Below are 16,838 nucleotides of genomic sequence, written 5' to 3'. Positions count from 1 at the left end.
TGGAGTTTTATGTTTTTGGTAGCAGGGAAGTCAGTTTCCAACTTTACTGTTTTTGTCTTCATTTCTAATGTAAAACACCAGATAAGCGCATTGACATATTTATTATGACAGTATATGAATAACGAAAGGTCTTTGAAGTTAGCCATATATTGTGAATCATATATCTCATAGTGAGAAGACATGTTGCTCCTGTGGTCCTGTGTCTCAATGTTTTTTACTTACATGCATGAATCCCTTTACCCTTGGCTCAGTTATCCAATGCCGGAACACCCTGTCAATTCGTTCAGCTGTCTAACCATCCACCCATCCATACATTTTTTAACCATTAGCCTAGGGGAGGCAGGGTAGTAGCTGGAAAAGCTACCACACAGAGACACTCACTGATTTATATGCACACCTACAAATGCTTCAGAATTACCAATTAACCTGACACGCATGTCTTTGAACTTTGGATGAGAAGGTTCAAACTTTTCTTGAAGAACTGTGCTAACACTGCACCACCATCCTGCCAAGAATCTGATTAATGTATAAGCTTATACGTAACTAATCTAAATAACAAGCTAGTTAGCCAACACCGAACCACAAGCTGAGTTTCCCAGCAGTAATGTGACGTCCTCCTTATTCTTGCTCCCTTAGGGGTCGCCACAGCGGATCATCTCCCTCCGTCTCACCCTGTCTTTAGCATCCCCCTGTCACATGTCGTCCTTCACAACATCCTTTGTCAGTGTAGCTTTTCCATCCAGTCAACTTAACATCTTCTCCATGTTCTCTCTTCACCCAGTTTAGTCATGAATAGACTTATTTTCATGAACACATCTGGGGCAATTAAGCATTAAGGATCTTGCCCAAAGACACTTGTAGAAACACAGATTGGAAAAATAGTTAAGGACTCAACCGCCGGTCTTCTGAATAGTAGGCATCATTTTAAATCCCGAACCAGCATGAACATCAAGCTTCTTTGATCCGTGAGAAGTGGGTAAGAAAAGAGGGTCAGTTCATCCAGGAGATTTGGCTAAAACACCCAAGACATGTTGCACTCATGTTGACAGCTTTTTTAAAAGTGTATATGCATTATAAAAAGCTTCATAGTAATTTCTGACTTTTAAGGTCATGATCGAAACAATCAAACATTCAGAATTTAACACCAAGATAATTTATAAATAAGTCTAGTTATTTTTGTTTTTAAAAAATATGCCTTTTTACCAAAGTTGACAACCATATTGAAAGTAACACTAATAGGTTGATTGTCTTTATCAAAAAGAGTAATGACAAAAGAGTACAGTATGTGACAACGTGGAATTTGTGTGTACTTGTTAAAGATTCACCTGTAATGCTAATAGCAGCACATTGTAAAGAAAATCATCAACAAGTGGCTTAAATTCTAACTACTGCCAAGTGGGACCCAAACCTTGGAAAGATCCGCCCAGCAGCAGACTGCAAAACATGTCAAGAGCCAAAATGTAACACTGGAATCTGCAGGTCATTTTTGCAACTGCTGGTTTTCACAGTGCATGGCTCTATAATCGGATATTGTACAAATTTTACCTGAATGATTGGAATAAACATTTTCTGTCTGTAAAACCTCAGTGCAAAACTACAAATTGTCAAAATATAAGCAAAGACATGTCTTTGTGGAGTCATGTGCTGTGGACAAAGACGTCTCGCCAGAGTAGAAGTAGACATGACAGACTTTACAGCTTAGCTTAGCTTTAATTCAAGAGGTTTTCATAAAGTCGTTTTTATACACAGTCTCCCATTTTCAGAGGCTGAAAAGTAATTGAACACTTGCTGTTCCGTCATTAATTTCATGCCAAATGAAGATTTAATATCTGAAGTTGATTTTTTTCTCTGTAATTCTAATCATGAGGCCCAAAGGAATGTCAGTGCATATGAGGGAGGCCATCATTAGGCTAAACAAACAAAATAAACCTATCGGAGAGACAGCAAAACCTTTAGGGGTGGCCAAATCAACAGGAGGAATGTACTGGCTAACTTAGCAGCACCAAATGTCCTGGAATACCACAGAAGAGAACTAAAGTGTGGAATGAAAAAAATGTGTTCGCTGGAATGGAAATTTTTTTTTCACAACATCTAATCAAGTCGAGAAGACTCTCAAGGATTCAGGCATACCACTGTCAAGGTCGACAATCAAGAGACGCCTTCATGAATGGAAATACAGAGAGTTTAGGTTTAGACTTTGTCAGAAACATATAAAAGAGTGCTGGAAAAAAATCTTTAGACAGATGTCAGCAAGATTAGACTGTACCAGATTGACGAGAAGAGAAATGTATGGAGCGTGGTGAGAAAGTGCTATGGTATGGGTGTGTATAGTGGTCAGTGGAACCAGGTCAGCAGTTCTTACTCATTATGTCACTGCTGATAGAAGTGCCAGGGTGAATTCTGAAGTGTACTGGGCTGTACTCTGTGCTCAGATTCAGCCATGTTTTGCAAAACTGACTGAAAAATGCTTCACAGTGCTAATGGATAAAGACCCAACGCAAAGTAAAAGAAAGGACATATTGTTCAATGACCAAACCAATCATCTGAGCATGATTTCTAGTTACCGGTACTGTAGACTAAACTGAAGGCAGAGCATCTGACGAAAAGAAACTTATACCATTCGGTGATGATTCTAGACTTCATAAGGGTGATTCCAAATTATTTTCATCCAAGTATTAAAAACAATCATTATATTTAAAGCTTTACTATTTTGTCCATTTGGGCCTCTGAAAATAAACATAAAAACGTGTATAAAAATTCCTAAACATTTAATGCAAAATCCTTGATATAATCCTTGATCGTGGACTTCAGGAAGACCAGGAAACACTTGACCCCTGTTTCAATCCAGGGGGTCTGTGTTGACATTGTGGAGGACTATAAATACCTTGGAGTACACATTGACAATAAACTGGACTGGGCTAAAAACACCACAGCACTTTACAGGAAGGGCCAGAGTCGTCTCTATTTTTTGAGGCGGCTGAGGTCCTTCAACATCTGCCAGAAAATGCTGAGGATTTTCTATGAGTCTGTTGTGGCCAGTGCGATCCTCTATGCTGTTGCATGCTTGGGGAGCAGGCTGAGGGTAGCAGATGCCAACAGACTCAATAAACTGATCCGTAAGGCCAGTAATGTTGTGGGGATGGAGCTGGACTCCCTCAAGGTGGTGTCGGAGAGGCGGATGCTGTCCAAGATAAAGACAATGTTGGATAACACCTCCCACCCACTCATGACATGCTGGTCAGTCACAGGAGCTCGTTCAGTGAGAGACTGAGATTACCGAAAAGCACCACTGAACAACACAGGAAATCTTTCCTGCCTGTGGCCATCTCCCTGTACAACGCATCCACTTAACACACTGGTTACTGCTACAACTACACATTTTTCTTTTCCAGCTATTTATTAATGAGTGACTTATATATATATATATATATATATATATATATATATATATATATATATATATATATATATATATATATATATATATATATATATATATATATATATATATATATATATATATATATATATATATATATTGTACTATTCTTAGTTAGCGTATTGTCTGTCTTGTTAGTGTTGGTTTATGTTGGTTTATAATGGAGCACTGTAACAAAAAAATAATTTCCCCCCAGGGATCAATAAAGTATTCTGATTCTGATTCTGATTGTAAACCCAGCTGAATTAAAATTGTAAGTCTGCACAAACTGTACAGGGATGAAACTAGTTCACTAAAACTTGCCACAACAATTTATGGACCCAACTGTAAATTCATCTGGTAAGGGCATGTGGACATCTTTTCAGAAGTGTAATCCAGCCTTATTTTTTTAAAAAAAAAGAATTAATCATCAGTTTTTGCCTTATGAAAAAAGTTGATGTTGTTTTTTTTTCTCCTAAAATCTACATTATTTCATCACCTTTCCATGATTATGATTTACATTTTTAAGGAAATAGCCGCCTTTTTCTGTTGCCCTTGTCATTGTTGATGTTGTCATCAAAATTTAGTAATAAACATGTTTTGGACATGGGCCTGGTTGATGTATTTTATTGTTATTTAATTTTTAAATGTTATTAAAGTCTGGAAATGTAACCCAAACGTTTACAAAATTAATATGCGGATACAATATTTGTAACAGACACTGAGGTGATGAAATGTGGCTAACGTTTTGAAATGTGAGTAAATCTGTTGTAGCTGTAACTTATTCTGGGGAGGGAAATATTGAACAGTCGCCACATGAAACAGTGTGTATTCCGTTAATGGATACGACACACTGGCTATATCGTGTTTCACTTGTGTTTGCAGCAAGTGAAGCAAATACTGGTACACTGGAATCGTGAGCGAACAACCTAGCTTACTGCAAATGGAAGAAAACTGGCTGTTTGAGTGACAGCCGCAGCAGCCAATCGCAATTGGCTCGGGCGAAGCTCTTTAAAGCTTCTGCTAATAGCCTTTGTGTGAAGGCGGGGAGCCCTTCGCTCGGTTAGTCTGCTGATTAGCAACAAACAGAAGGTTACGAGTTTGAAAAATTGGACTATTTGACTACTAGAGCGGCGTTGTGGCGGCTGAAGGGGGGTGAACTATGTCGGGTGTCTGACTGGAGCTTGTTGGCTCGCTTTTGAAGGGGTCCGGCGGTGATTATTGCAACATTTTCGAGCTGGTCGGGGCGACCAGCCTCGCTTTTAGGTCGTCCAAGTCGCGATGCTGAGCTGATAGCTGCGTCATCATGTTGCTTCCGACTCGAGTTGGCGAAAAGAAATCACAAGTTAACGCCAGAGGTGAGGCTGCCCGCCGTCATCCACCCCCGGAGGCCACTCCCGACCTCTGAGACAGATGGAAGACGGACTGCCGGCGAGGGGTTGACGGTGAAGCCTGTTTACGCGGTCGTTGTGGTGACTTTACATCACTTGGCTTGGCGTTGTTGGCGCGATACTCTCCTGGGTTATTATCAACATTTGGAGGGATATTAAAAAAGAACCTGGTTGCCCGACAGTCGAAACCGAGAAATTGCTAAGAAATTTGACCAAACGTGTCCCAAGGAGGAAGTGTAACTATTGCATATTAGGGATGTTTGGATAGAGAGAAGTGATGCTCTCATTGACAGCAAGGATACAAAGCAGGGGCAGGGAAATGCGGCTGATTCCCGTCTGACTTTTCTTCTGCTTTTCAAGCCACAATGAGAGGCGCTAGTTATTGAGAATTTACTCTGTGTGGTGCACTACATTGTGTCAGACTTTTCAACTGCGTGTTTTCGTGCCTCTGTCGTCCTTTATCGCCTCATCCACGTGGACTTCGTTTCAGGTCGTTGGGTAAAGTTTCGTAAGAGGGCGATCCAGAAAGGTGGTGGGGGTAGTCCTTCTGAGACTACAAAGTTGTATCTTTTTATTGGAAAATAAATCCTCATTTTTTTTAAAGAAAAAATGGCTTGTGACTGTTCTCACACCAACGCCCAATACGAAAACGCAGAGACGTGTTGCCCGTCCAAGCCCTGGTCGGATGGAGATAGAAAGCAATCCCGGCAGAAGGAGTCAGCGGGGTGCTCGAGTGGGCGTGGGTCCACCGCACGGTGGTCCCCCAACTTTGAGGTGATAGACGGGCTGCTGTATCGAAAGAAACTGGAAAGGGGCTTCATCAACTACCGGGAGGTTTTGAATGAGGACCGAAGACATGAGGCAATCTCCACTTTCCACATAAGGCGACCGGGCCAACGCCACCTCTCACTGGAAGAGACGTACAAATGCGTGGCTGAAAACTACTGGTGGGAAGGTATGAACATCACTTTTGTCTTCTAAGTGTCTTGGTAAAGCATGCGTGTCATGTGTAGACTGCTACAAATGCATATTAATCTTATAACTGCCTACTAATGATGTTATCTATACACTAGCAGAGATTTAAGCATTCCAATTGTAAGTGTAGGGATACTTGAAACAGACTCGCATATGCACAAGTGGTTGAATCAGTCAAAGGTTGTGAGACTTATTCAGACATGAACAATAGGTGTTAATCACACCCCTTGCTGTTCTTTTTGGTGAGGCATTACCAAGTGTCGAGACAGTTGTGACACCTTTAAAACGATTAGCCCGATCCAGCCCAAAATCTTTCCTGTCTTTTGTTACCTCATGTTCTGATGTTTGAACAACTGCTTTCTTCACAGGGATGTACTTTGAGATCAGAGACTTTGTCCTCAGCTGTCCAGAGTGTCAGCACAACAAGAAATCGGAGGTGAGTGTACACTGGAGTTGATGAACCGACAGCAAACGCTATCCCGGAGCCTTGTTTCTTCTCATCAAACTTTAAGCGCCTCTTCATTTTTATGGAGACGGCCTTCTTTTTCGGCATCTCACACATTTTAATTCACACCTTCTAACTCATTCCCACTTACTCTCACGCTTGTCTCCTGGAAGTGCTTACACACACACACACACACACACACACACACACACACACACACACACACACACACACACACACACACACACAGCATACTCCCATAATAAAGTATTTCGATCTGTCTTTTTCGTTTTTGTCTGTGCCTCGTAGGAGCCGGGTGGCAGAGGATGTGTCACAAAGACAGTAGTGTCACACAGCTCCGACATGCTGAGCAAGCTGAGGAGTCAGCGTGAGGCAGGCCTGTTCTGTGACATTACCCTGCGGACGAGCGGGCGTTCCTTCTTAGCGCACAGAGCCGTCCTGGCAGCCGTCAGTGATCACTTTCAGGAGATCTTCACGGAAATGGACTCGAGCATGAAGGCAGACATAGATCTCACAGGTAAGAGTGGACACCTGGGTGCCACATCTCTCTACTTGAGCTGTTTTTTTGGGTAGGTGGTTGAAGGCAGACCAAAATACCTTACCGAGCCTGATCCTTCTCCTCACATCAGTCACTCTGCCCCCACAGGTGTCAAAACTTCAGTGTGAATATTTCTGGTCTAAATGCCTGAAAAATTGTTTAGTTCAATTTAATTAATATAGCACCAGATCACAACAGCAGTCGCCTCAAGGCATGGTATACTTTAAGGTAAAAACCCTACAGTCACACAGAGAAAAAATCGGATGACGTTCTATGAGCAAGCACTTGGCGACAGTGGAAAGGAAAGACTCCCTTTTAACAAGATCGCTCTTGCGGAACTAGGTTAGAGAGGGCCTTGACTGGTTGGGGGTGAGCGTACAGTACACATTATATGTGTATTATATATGTTTAATCTATTCTCTTTACATAGAAAAGCACTTTTTGAAACAACCTCTGCCTTGCCCCTTTTGGATAGATAAAATCCACTACTGTTTAAAAAAAAAAAGAAAATTTTTTACTATATATAAACTAGAGATGGACCGATCCGATATAAGGTATCGATCCGATACTGACCTAAATTACTGGATCCGATATCGGAGAGAATTAAAAAAGGTAATCCGATCCATTAAATATCAAAAAAGCACCTCACAAAACTTGGGTCATGGCGTAACTCGGCTCATAATCTTAGCACATCGGAGCAAAATGCGTCACGTGATAGAGCGGCTGTGGCGTGCAAGACCTGTCGGCGGTCTGGTTGAGTATTTGTAGCCTCGCGACCAAACCGGCATTTCATCTCCGAGAAAGTTATCCCCGAGAGAAGTAAAGCAAGTGTGTAAGTTCATCTCTGAGTGTTTGTAAAGCATTCCAGTGTTAAGCTTAACAACCGATATATGGAGCGACTGCCTCTTCTTGCTGCTACTTCAATGATGAAACTGATTAATGATCAGCTGATCGGCTTTTCTGTCGCGAGTCTGTCTCTCTTGTTTGTTTATCGTTAACTTCGCGCCAGAAAGAGGAAACCAGCAGCTGAACAACAGCAACAGCAGCACATTTAAGCTTGATAAGCTGTTGTTAGAATTTATTTAATATTACTTTCTAAACCAGGATCTTTTTCTACGTAGCTGACAGCTGGTAACTGTGCAGGGGCGGATCTAGCAAAGTTTAGCCAATTGGGCCGATAGGGCATGAACGGGGAAAAGGGGGCACAAAGAAATACTTTTCTTTTCTTATTCTCATTTAAAATGTTGAGCTTTTAATAAATAATTATCTGAATCTTACGCCCAAAGTTTTAATCTGATGTAAAATGTATAGAAGTCCATTACTGTATATAGTAACTATTAAGTCTAATATACCCTAGTAAGCTATAGTACTTTTTCTTTTGGGAAGGTACCATCTGTGCAGTCTGCAGTTCTGTTGAAGAAAGATGTTGAATCTATTTAATTATTCTTGAAAAATAATTTATTTCTGTGCATTTTTTTTCACACTGCATCAAATTAAAGTTGATTACGTTGATTAAGCATCATAAGGTGAGGGGTGGTTCCCTATTTTTATTTTTTTTATTTTTTTATTTTTTGCTGGGAGTTTGGAACCCTGTTAGTTAGGTTGCTTACTCTTTAAAATACCAGAATTGGGAGGATAGACTAGGTTTAAGTTTATTAGATTGATCAGTTTTGCTGAACTATGAAATATTTTGGGTGCAGTGTATGTTTTGCATACAGGTATAAGAGAATAGCTTTAGTGTTTTATTTTTTTTAAACTTGAGTTTGAACTTATACAAAATGCAGCAAAATATTAAAAAAACAGTTTTATTTATTAAAAAACACACTATATCGGATTCATATTGGTATTGGCCGATATCCAAATTTATGATATCGGTATCGGACATAAAAAAAGTGGTATCGTGCCATCTCTAATATAAACGTATACAAAAATTCAAAAGCTACATGCTTGTATAAGATCAACTGTGATAAAATATTTGTCTAATTTAAGAGATTCCTGAATGTTGTTCCACCATTAAGAGACAAAACTTAAACTCGTGTTTCAAAGCTATTCATGTGAGCATAAGTAACAAGGTACTTTTGTTAAGGATGGCTTGGAGATAAAAGAGAAAACAGACTTGTTCCCTTTGAGTGTTAAGTTTTAGCCATTATACCACTTATTTCAAAATGATGGTTGCTGAAACTGTCCCCAGTAATACTTGAAAGGGAGAACTGTGAGCATGAAGGGGCTTGAGAGTATTGGCAGTTACATAACAGGAGCTGCATCCAAAAACAAATTTGTGGCACTTTCACTCCTCCTTCGTGCAGCAAATGATCAGGTTTATGGAGCACTAAGTATAATTAGGGTTTGGACTTAACTATTAAATAAATGAACAGGATAACTACCAATCTGAGACCGTTTTGACTGCAGCACAATGAATGATTTCCAAGAAAGGCTCTCAGAAAAGTGCGTGTTTGTCTGAACTCGTCACATCTCCCAGATTTTTGCCTCACTTTTGAATGCTGGCATTAAGAAATGGCGTAAATACTTCTAGCTTGTGATATGGTCGAGCTGCAGACTGTATATTTTGTTTCAATTTTAGGATAGCCCAACCCTTATTTCCATCATCCATAAATCTCCACATTACTAAATTAAATGTTTCTTTTTCCCTTTAAAACATCAGATAATGCTAAAAAATGTCCATTATAATTTGTGTGCTCTAGACAACTTTCCCATTGTTCATTTTTCCTCTTTTTTTACATGACTTATTGTCCAAAATCTAAAAGATTTTTTTATTCATTTTCATGAAAATTAATGCACCCATTTGAGAAGATTGTACCAGCAGACTTTTGCTCGCCAGTCATTATTTAGTAATCAGAACACTGACTGTCTTTCAAGCAAATGCTAAATACAATGTTGCAGCTCCAGTCAGTAATAAACTTAATAAACTGCAGTCAACATTGTCCCTTTATTGCCCTGTTGACAATAATTCCAGGTTAGAACAAACAGTAGAGTCATTTATAATTCTGAGTGATTTATTACACAGATTTTAATGAATACACATTTATTAAGAGACTGAATGCAAATAATGCGAACTCCTGACATTAGGTAAGAAAATTAACGTCTTATCATTGCTCAAACAATAGTGTGAAGGAAACTTAAGATGTAATCATATCATCCAGCTGATTCAGAGGTCTTTGTGATGACATTTGGCATTTTGTAAAGACGTAATCACTCTAAAAATTCAGACTTGGGCTACGTCCACACGTACCCGGGTATTTTTGAAAACGCAGATTTTTCTATGCGTTTCCACCTTTCGTCCACACGTAAATGGCGTTTTCGGTCACTGAAAACAGAGATTTTTAAAAACTCCGGCCAGGGTGGATATTTTGAAAACTCCGTTTTTGCATTTACGTGTGGACGAGAAAAACGGAGAAAACGCAGCGTCAAAGGTGTGCGCCTTTTTTGACGTCACACTGTGCGCCACGTTATTGTTTCGGTGAAATGAATTTCTACAATACTGTTAATTGTACTCTCTGCAGTGTTTAAATGCTTACATATACACACACAGTTACTGTCCCTCCACACATACCACGCGGTTCTGCTTCTATGCCCCAGCTTTGTTTACTTTTTCCCGCCGAGGTTTCTAGACTTCTGATTGGCCAACATTTCTACACGGTTAGGAATATATCGCCACCTGTTGCTTTGGCATGTTCCTAGCAGCGTTTTCCTTCATTCTGCATTTACGTGTGGACAGGATTATTTTTTTTAAAATGAAAACGGAAAATCTCAGTTTTCAAAAATACCCGTGTACGTGTGGACGTAGCCTTAGAGAATCTGGTCCTTAAAATGGGATTTGGCTGTTGTCTGTGTTATCGTTTACTTATCTTTGATGTGTGTTCTTACATGAGAGCAGAAGTGTCCATGATTAAAGGAGTTGTTAATTTGTCGTCTTGTTTCAACTGTCATGTTTACACTTTGCTCCCTCTTGGAGTGCTCTCCCTCTGATCTTCTGTTTACACCAAATTGCTTTCATCTCCCTCTTCTCACCCTCTGATTGACCAGTGATCTAATTAAAGGCTCCTTTTAACCCCCCAGGTTTCAGTGAGGACAGCCTTCTCTCTCTGCTGGATTTCTCCTATTCCTCCACTCTGTGTGTTCGCCGTGAGGATCTACCTGAAGTCATTGCCATGGCCCGCCACCTGGGCATGTGGCTTGCAGTGGAAGCCTGCTCTGCCCTCATTAAAGAGCAGGAACAGCAACTTCATCCAAACTCAGCCTATGCTGGTTCGTGCCGTGAGCGTCATCACCACCAGAGGGAAAGCAAAAGGAAAAGGGTTTTGGGATTAGAGAACAATGTGAACGCTGCCTTCAGTCTAACACTGGATGCATCAGACAAGTCTTTTGAAGGAAGTCCCAGCCGCAATTTACGCAGAATGCCAAAATCCCAAAACGGCCACCCTCTAAGTCCCTCACACAGGATGAAGCTCATGGACTTTAAATCGCCCTCTTCAAAAAAGGCCTCCACACCTCGAAATGCCACATCTACCCCACAGTCACAGAGTTACTCACCCGTATCCCCATCGAACACCCGTCTGCTCCGCTCCACTCCTGGAGCTGCCAAGCAGGTTCAGAGATTGCTGCCAATGTCAGAGACCTCTCAAAAAAACAAAAAATCTCATCCCATCTCCCAGCTTTCCTGCTCTTCTAGATTGAGACCTGGCATGGTGTGCAGCCCTGTGAGGGTTAAGCAGGAAGTTGAGGAGGTTGGCGAGGATGAAGAGGATTATGCCAGAGCACAGGAAAAGTACAAGTTGATGAATGTTCTGGGGTTACAAAGGACTTCTCTCCTCCCCAGACCAGAAGATCTTATTGGCTGGAGACAAAAGAAGCGACTAAGAAAGCTGAAGGCCAACAACTATTCACTCACCAAGCGCCGGAAACCCCGTTCACCGTCCCCAGGACTATCATATGGGGATGTGACTCTGGCGTTTCCCCTCTGCAACCCTGTTAACACTCACCTCCTCCATAAGCCTGCGAAGACCAAACCTGCTGCAGCAGCTAGCACAGAGAAGATTACAGCTAAGAGGCCAAAAACCACTCGGAAGCGTGTTCCTCCCAGTGACAGGAGCATGCGAAGTAAAGGGGTGTTACCTGACATGTTCCAGCCTATATCCAGGGTTGCCTTTGGGGGGAGGCAACTGAGACAATCCGTAAGGAAGGGTGACGGTTCCCACCTTCATTCTCAGCAGCCTCTGCGACGTGGCTCGAATAAAAAGCTAGTCAGAAACAAAGTCAGGATCAAATCAGAACCAGCTGAATACGCTCTCTCAGGTCTCCGATTTTCATCAAACAATTACTGCGGCCACACACCCCACAAATCTTTACCTTCACAGAAGATACAGGCTAGAAATAAGGTCACTGTTGAGACAGTCAGAACACTGCGATACAACAGCAGCCGTCCTGCAGCAAAGGCTAAACTCAGACGGGGCTCCACGAAGGAGGCGAAGAAGGTGAGGTGTAATGCCAGAGAAGAGGGAAGAAAGGTGGGAAGCCAGGGGCTAAGAGGGACCATGGACACTAGACCAAAAGTGAAGGAAAATAAACCTGATGGGCTCCAGTTTTCAGAGCAAGCACCTCCACCGTCCATCTACGACCACCCTCTTTATAAAGTCATCAAAGAGGAACCAGCAGAACCTGTGCCAGTTGGAGCTTTCCCTGATCCTCCCTCACCAGACCTGGGTAAACGCCAGAGCAAGCCCCCCATCAAGTTACTGGACTCTGGCTTTCTGTTTAGCTTCTGCCGGCCAGCAGGGGGGCCCATGTCCGGACTGAAGAAAGAGGAGGAGAGTGTTGATATCTGCTTAACACGCTCTGTGTCACAAGTTGGAGAGAAATTTGAAGCAGAAGAGTTACCCCACAGGACTCTGAGAGCCAGAGGGCCACCCATCCTGCCGGTGGTGAAGAGGGAGAGAGAGGAGAGGAAAGTGACCCAAGTTAAGGGCCGTAGACCCAGGCCCAACCCTCGAAACACTTTACCTCTAGCCAGGTGTGCTAGGTCAAAACCTGCAGGGACCATGCCAAAGGTAAAAAAAAAAAAAATACTAAGTAGCAAACTATAGTGACGATTATGATCTCATGCTTGCTTTTATATCTAATTTTATAACTGTACAGTCTTTGTTTGATGCATCGCCTGTGGCGCCTAATCTTTTAAAAGCATTTAATCATTTCTATCTAAAAATGTGAATAAAACTCATTAACTAATAATTTTATTTTATTTTTCTCTAGCAACAAGGTAAGCTCCTTGCTCTGAGCAGTAGGAGCTGTGCCATGCTGGATGCTGTACGTCGGGCACGACTAAAGCAGCTCAGAGGGCCTCGTAGTCAGGCCCCTAAAGTTCCCAAAGCAGCCCACGCCTGTCTGCAGTGCTCAGCCTCCTACAAGGATTGTGATGCCCTAATTATGCATCGCCTTAGGCACATCGAGGGCAAGCACTGGCCATGTCTGGTAAGCACCAAGGAATTCAAATATTAGTTTTTCTGACAACATCATGTTTTAGTACCTGCTCGGCTCACTTAGAACCGCAGATGAGCAGATACTAAAAGAAAAAGTACCGGGTACTATAACCCAATGGGAAAACACCGAAAACCGTGGCGAACCATGCCAAGTCGATCCGAGTTGGTACTAACAGAAAAGGGGCTTTAGTGACCTTTCACTGCATCTTTGGGACAGTACTACCTTGTGTCTAAGATCTTTTTCTCCTGCTGCTCTGCTCAGGGTGTTAGAAAGCATTGAGGTGATACTTTTTCATGTGGCATTTAGACAAAAACACAAGGTCTGTTACTTCTAGCTTTCTTTCTAATAGGCCAAGCACAGCCTTTATTTTTAAACTTGCACTGGTGGCGACTTTGGTCAGAAGATGTAGCGAAGTTTGAGAGACCAGAAGTGTTGTTCTTAAAAACCTTACAACAAACATGAAACCATTCTGTCTGGATGAAACAGGGCTTCATATTAGTTTACTTGACCTCATTTTAGTTTTAATTGCAAACGAAAAGAAAAATGGATGACTTTATATAGGCTGACAGTAATTTTAGCACCAAATATGCCCATGATGAGAAATTAAATGGTTGGTCAACAGTTTTCTACAGTTTTTGGTTTGAACAGCGTTTTCTTGAACTATAAGGTGAGTCAAAAAGAATCAAAGTAATGGACATGTTCACAAGTGCTCAGTTAGGCCTTTACACTAGTACCTACTCCGGTCTGTTCGGCACAGCTCAACACAGCTTTCAGGGTTTTCCATTGGGTCACAGTACCTTCCCTTTTTTTTTTTTTTTTTTTTTAGTACATACTCCTCAGGGGTTCCAAGTGATTCAAGGCTATCCAAAATGTGACATCAACAGAGAGCATGCCATGGCTGGCCAGTGCCGTTACTCAATGAGTCATGATAGCATCTCTTTGCAAAAATCAAAACCACCATTTTTCAAACACAGCAACGAGGGAGAGAGCTGCTCAAAGAACAACACTGTGGTCCCAGAGTCTGACAAAAACCCACAGACCGAGCAGCAGCTATACCATTGCCTCGAAGTCCTCTTTTGTTGTGGTGTTCGTGTTGCGTACAAATGACATCACAGGACTTTTGACTGGGTTGATTTAACGATGGTACTTGATTGTAATTGAAACTGAGTCAAGTTGAGGCGAGTCTAACTCATCCCATACTTCTGAAAGCATGTCTGGAGAAACTGTAGCCGCTGCTGTAATCCTACAAACACGTGAAACTTACAATTCTCCTCTTTATAACAGCGCATGTTTCGATTGTTACCAGTGAACGGCTGCGGAATAAAGGCACTTTGAAGTTGGATCATTCTTTTTGTAGCTCAGAGCTATTTCTTTCTCAAATTTGGTGGAAGTGTTATCTAGTCACCAGCAATGCGCACATAAACGTATCAAAAAGGCAGTGGCCACAATGACTCAGTTGCCATAGGTGTAGTTCTTGTCTAACAAAGTCTTTCCTGCTTTTTGGGTGGCATTGAGGCACTTGGGAGTTTTGTTAAATTGCAGCATCGCAGCTCTTTTCCAGTTATTTCTTTGTTATTAACACTTTCTGTTCCCCTCTGCTGCAGCTCTGCAGTAAGACGTTCTTTCGACTAAGGAATGTACGGAATCACATCCGCACCCATGACCCCAAGTTGTATAAATGCCGGAGTTGCATTGCTGCTGGTTCATGAGGAAGCTGGAGGACCTGCTCATGCACTGAGACTAAGGTGAGTGGAAGCGACGCCTTAGAAAACTGAGCTACACATCAGTCAGTCATCTTTCATAGTGCTGCCTGATGTGATTGATGAGTGGGGAAGATGAATGTTTAGTTGTCCTTTGCTCTTCACACTGCTCGCGGAGGGGGGGGCTATCAATATCCTTACAGTTCAGTATGATCATCTGCTCAATACCTGCATTGATTTTTCTTCAGTGTCTCGTCTGTTTCTTAACACTCGTGTTTATTTTCCAGGATGATGGCTGTCTGTGTCTCAACGCCAGGGAACAGGCCAGAGTCACATGATCGATCTGCAGCGTGTACATAATGCATCCACCACACACAAGCACAACGGCCTGTGGAAAGGCATAATTACTCGAGCTTCTAATCATTGCCGTTGCCAATGATTGCTAATGTTATTTAAATAACCAAACCAAGGTTGCTGTTCCTGTTTGCTTTTCCGTACATACAGAAGTTTAAACTTGAACATTACACTCAGGGGGCGGGGAATGTGATGCCACGTTATAAAGTGATTTAACATCACTTTTGTGTACAATATTGAAATATAAAGTGATTGTTATAACTATTACTTCTACTTAATGTCATCTTTATTTTTCTATGTATAGATTACATTTGGAGTGCACTTATATCATAGCTTATGTTGTAAAACCTAAGAAGTAGTACTGAAATCGACGGTTTGGAGTTCAGAGCGGGAATACTTGAAGTGGTGCAAGTGCTGAAGGGAATACTTGAAGGTGGAGGTGGGATTTAGGAGTGAGCCTTTCCTTGAGGTGTTTCAGTGGGTCTTTTGTCTTTTGGTGTGAAAACTTTTAAATGACTTCACTAGTCTTTCCCTCCTTTTGTATTGATCTGCTAATCTTCACCTAGTCCCGGAGCCTGTGGTTTGACCCGGGGGTGGGGGGTGCTGGGTGTGGTGAAACCGCTGCATGTGTATTTCCAGGCCATTTGTAGTCTCCTCCCCCCCCCCCCCACCCCACCCCACACACACACCCGTCCCTTCATCTTTTCTAAGGCTGCCACTTTAAAAAAAAAAAAAAAAAAAAAAAAAGAAAAGGGAAAGTGTCTCGTTTTTAATGTGAATTTCTGAACTAGTAATCAACACAACTGTCATTACAGATGTTTTATTGATTGTTTCCTCCACTTAAATCCAAGCTAAGATGCTCATCTTGTTCTACTTCAAATTCTACTGAGTAAATGCAATGTGTGCACATACAGAGATGTCTATGTTTCACAGATTGATTTTAGAAATAAATGAGCTGTCTCGCTATCTGTAAAGACTGAATAAATTTTTGCCTTTTGTATCCTTTTATTCCAATTTAAGTATATATATATATATATATATATCTGATATAATACGCTTTTGTAAGTGCAAATGGTGACAAAAGATTCAAAACTGTATACCTGGTACAGTTTCATGCCAAAATCTAAGCAGGAAACTTGACCTTAAAATTCAAGGGGACTTTTTTTGTTGAAGATTTAGTTAGCATCTAGAAAATGGTGTAGCTTTGTGCTTGTCTGTATTTTTGCATAAGGGACATAGTTCCTCATATCTCTCGAGGGAATTTCATTTGCCGTTGTTCCAAAATAACTCAAAAACAAGGAGAGATTGTGACCATATTTCACATTAGTTGTATAATGAATTTATTACTTTTTATGCTCACCGGTTATATTTCTTCACTGCATATGACTCTGGACAGAGCTTCATCTAACCTGCGTTTGAGTCACTCATTTTAAATTTTGACTTGGCTATAAATAAGTCTCCATGTGTAACAGTAGGTGTCACTTTTTAAAAAGGGGAAAAA

General features: G+C 41.4%; 1 protein-coding gene across 1 annotated transcript; it reads left to right on the top strand.

Moving 5' to 3' along the window:
• Positions 1-4,436: 4,436 nt before the first annotated feature.
• Positions 4,437-16,322, top strand: LOC113008100 (uncharacterized). Its single transcript, XM_026145260.1, has 7 exons — positions 4,437-5,764; positions 6,153-6,220; positions 6,539-6,767; positions 10,866-12,853; positions 13,056-13,274; positions 14,888-15,028; positions 15,271-16,322. The coding sequence occupies exons 1-6, from the start codon at positions 5,419-5,421 to the stop codon at positions 14,990-14,992; spliced, it is 2,955 nt and encodes a 984-aa protein (XP_026001045.1). The 5' UTR covers positions 4,437-5,418; the 3' UTR covers positions 14,993-15,028; positions 15,271-16,322.
• Positions 16,323-16,838: the final 516 nt, after the last annotated feature.

Source organism: Astatotilapia calliptera, chromosome 16 (assembly GCF_900246225.1).
Source record: "Astatotilapia calliptera chromosome 16, fAstCal1.2, whole genome shotgun sequence".
Lineage (NCBI taxonomy): Eukaryota > Metazoa > Chordata > Actinopteri > Cichliformes > Cichlidae > Astatotilapia > Astatotilapia calliptera.
This window is presented reverse-complemented; position numbering and strand designations above follow the sequence as displayed.

Excerpts from the sequence above, each read along its gene's own strand:
- LOC113008100 (XM_026145260.1), top strand. The coding sequence starts at position 5,419 with ATGGCTTGTGACTGTTCTCACACCAACGCCCAATACGAAAACGCAGAG. Across the intron at positions 5,765-6,152 it reads TGAAAACTACTGGTGGGAAG|GGATGTACTTTGAGATCAGA; the intron begins GTATGAACATCA and ends CTTTCTTCACAG. Across the intron at positions 13,275-14,887 it reads GCAAGCACTGGCCATGTCTG|CTCTGCAGTAAGACGTTCTT; the intron begins GTAAGCACCAAG and ends CCTCTGCTGCAG.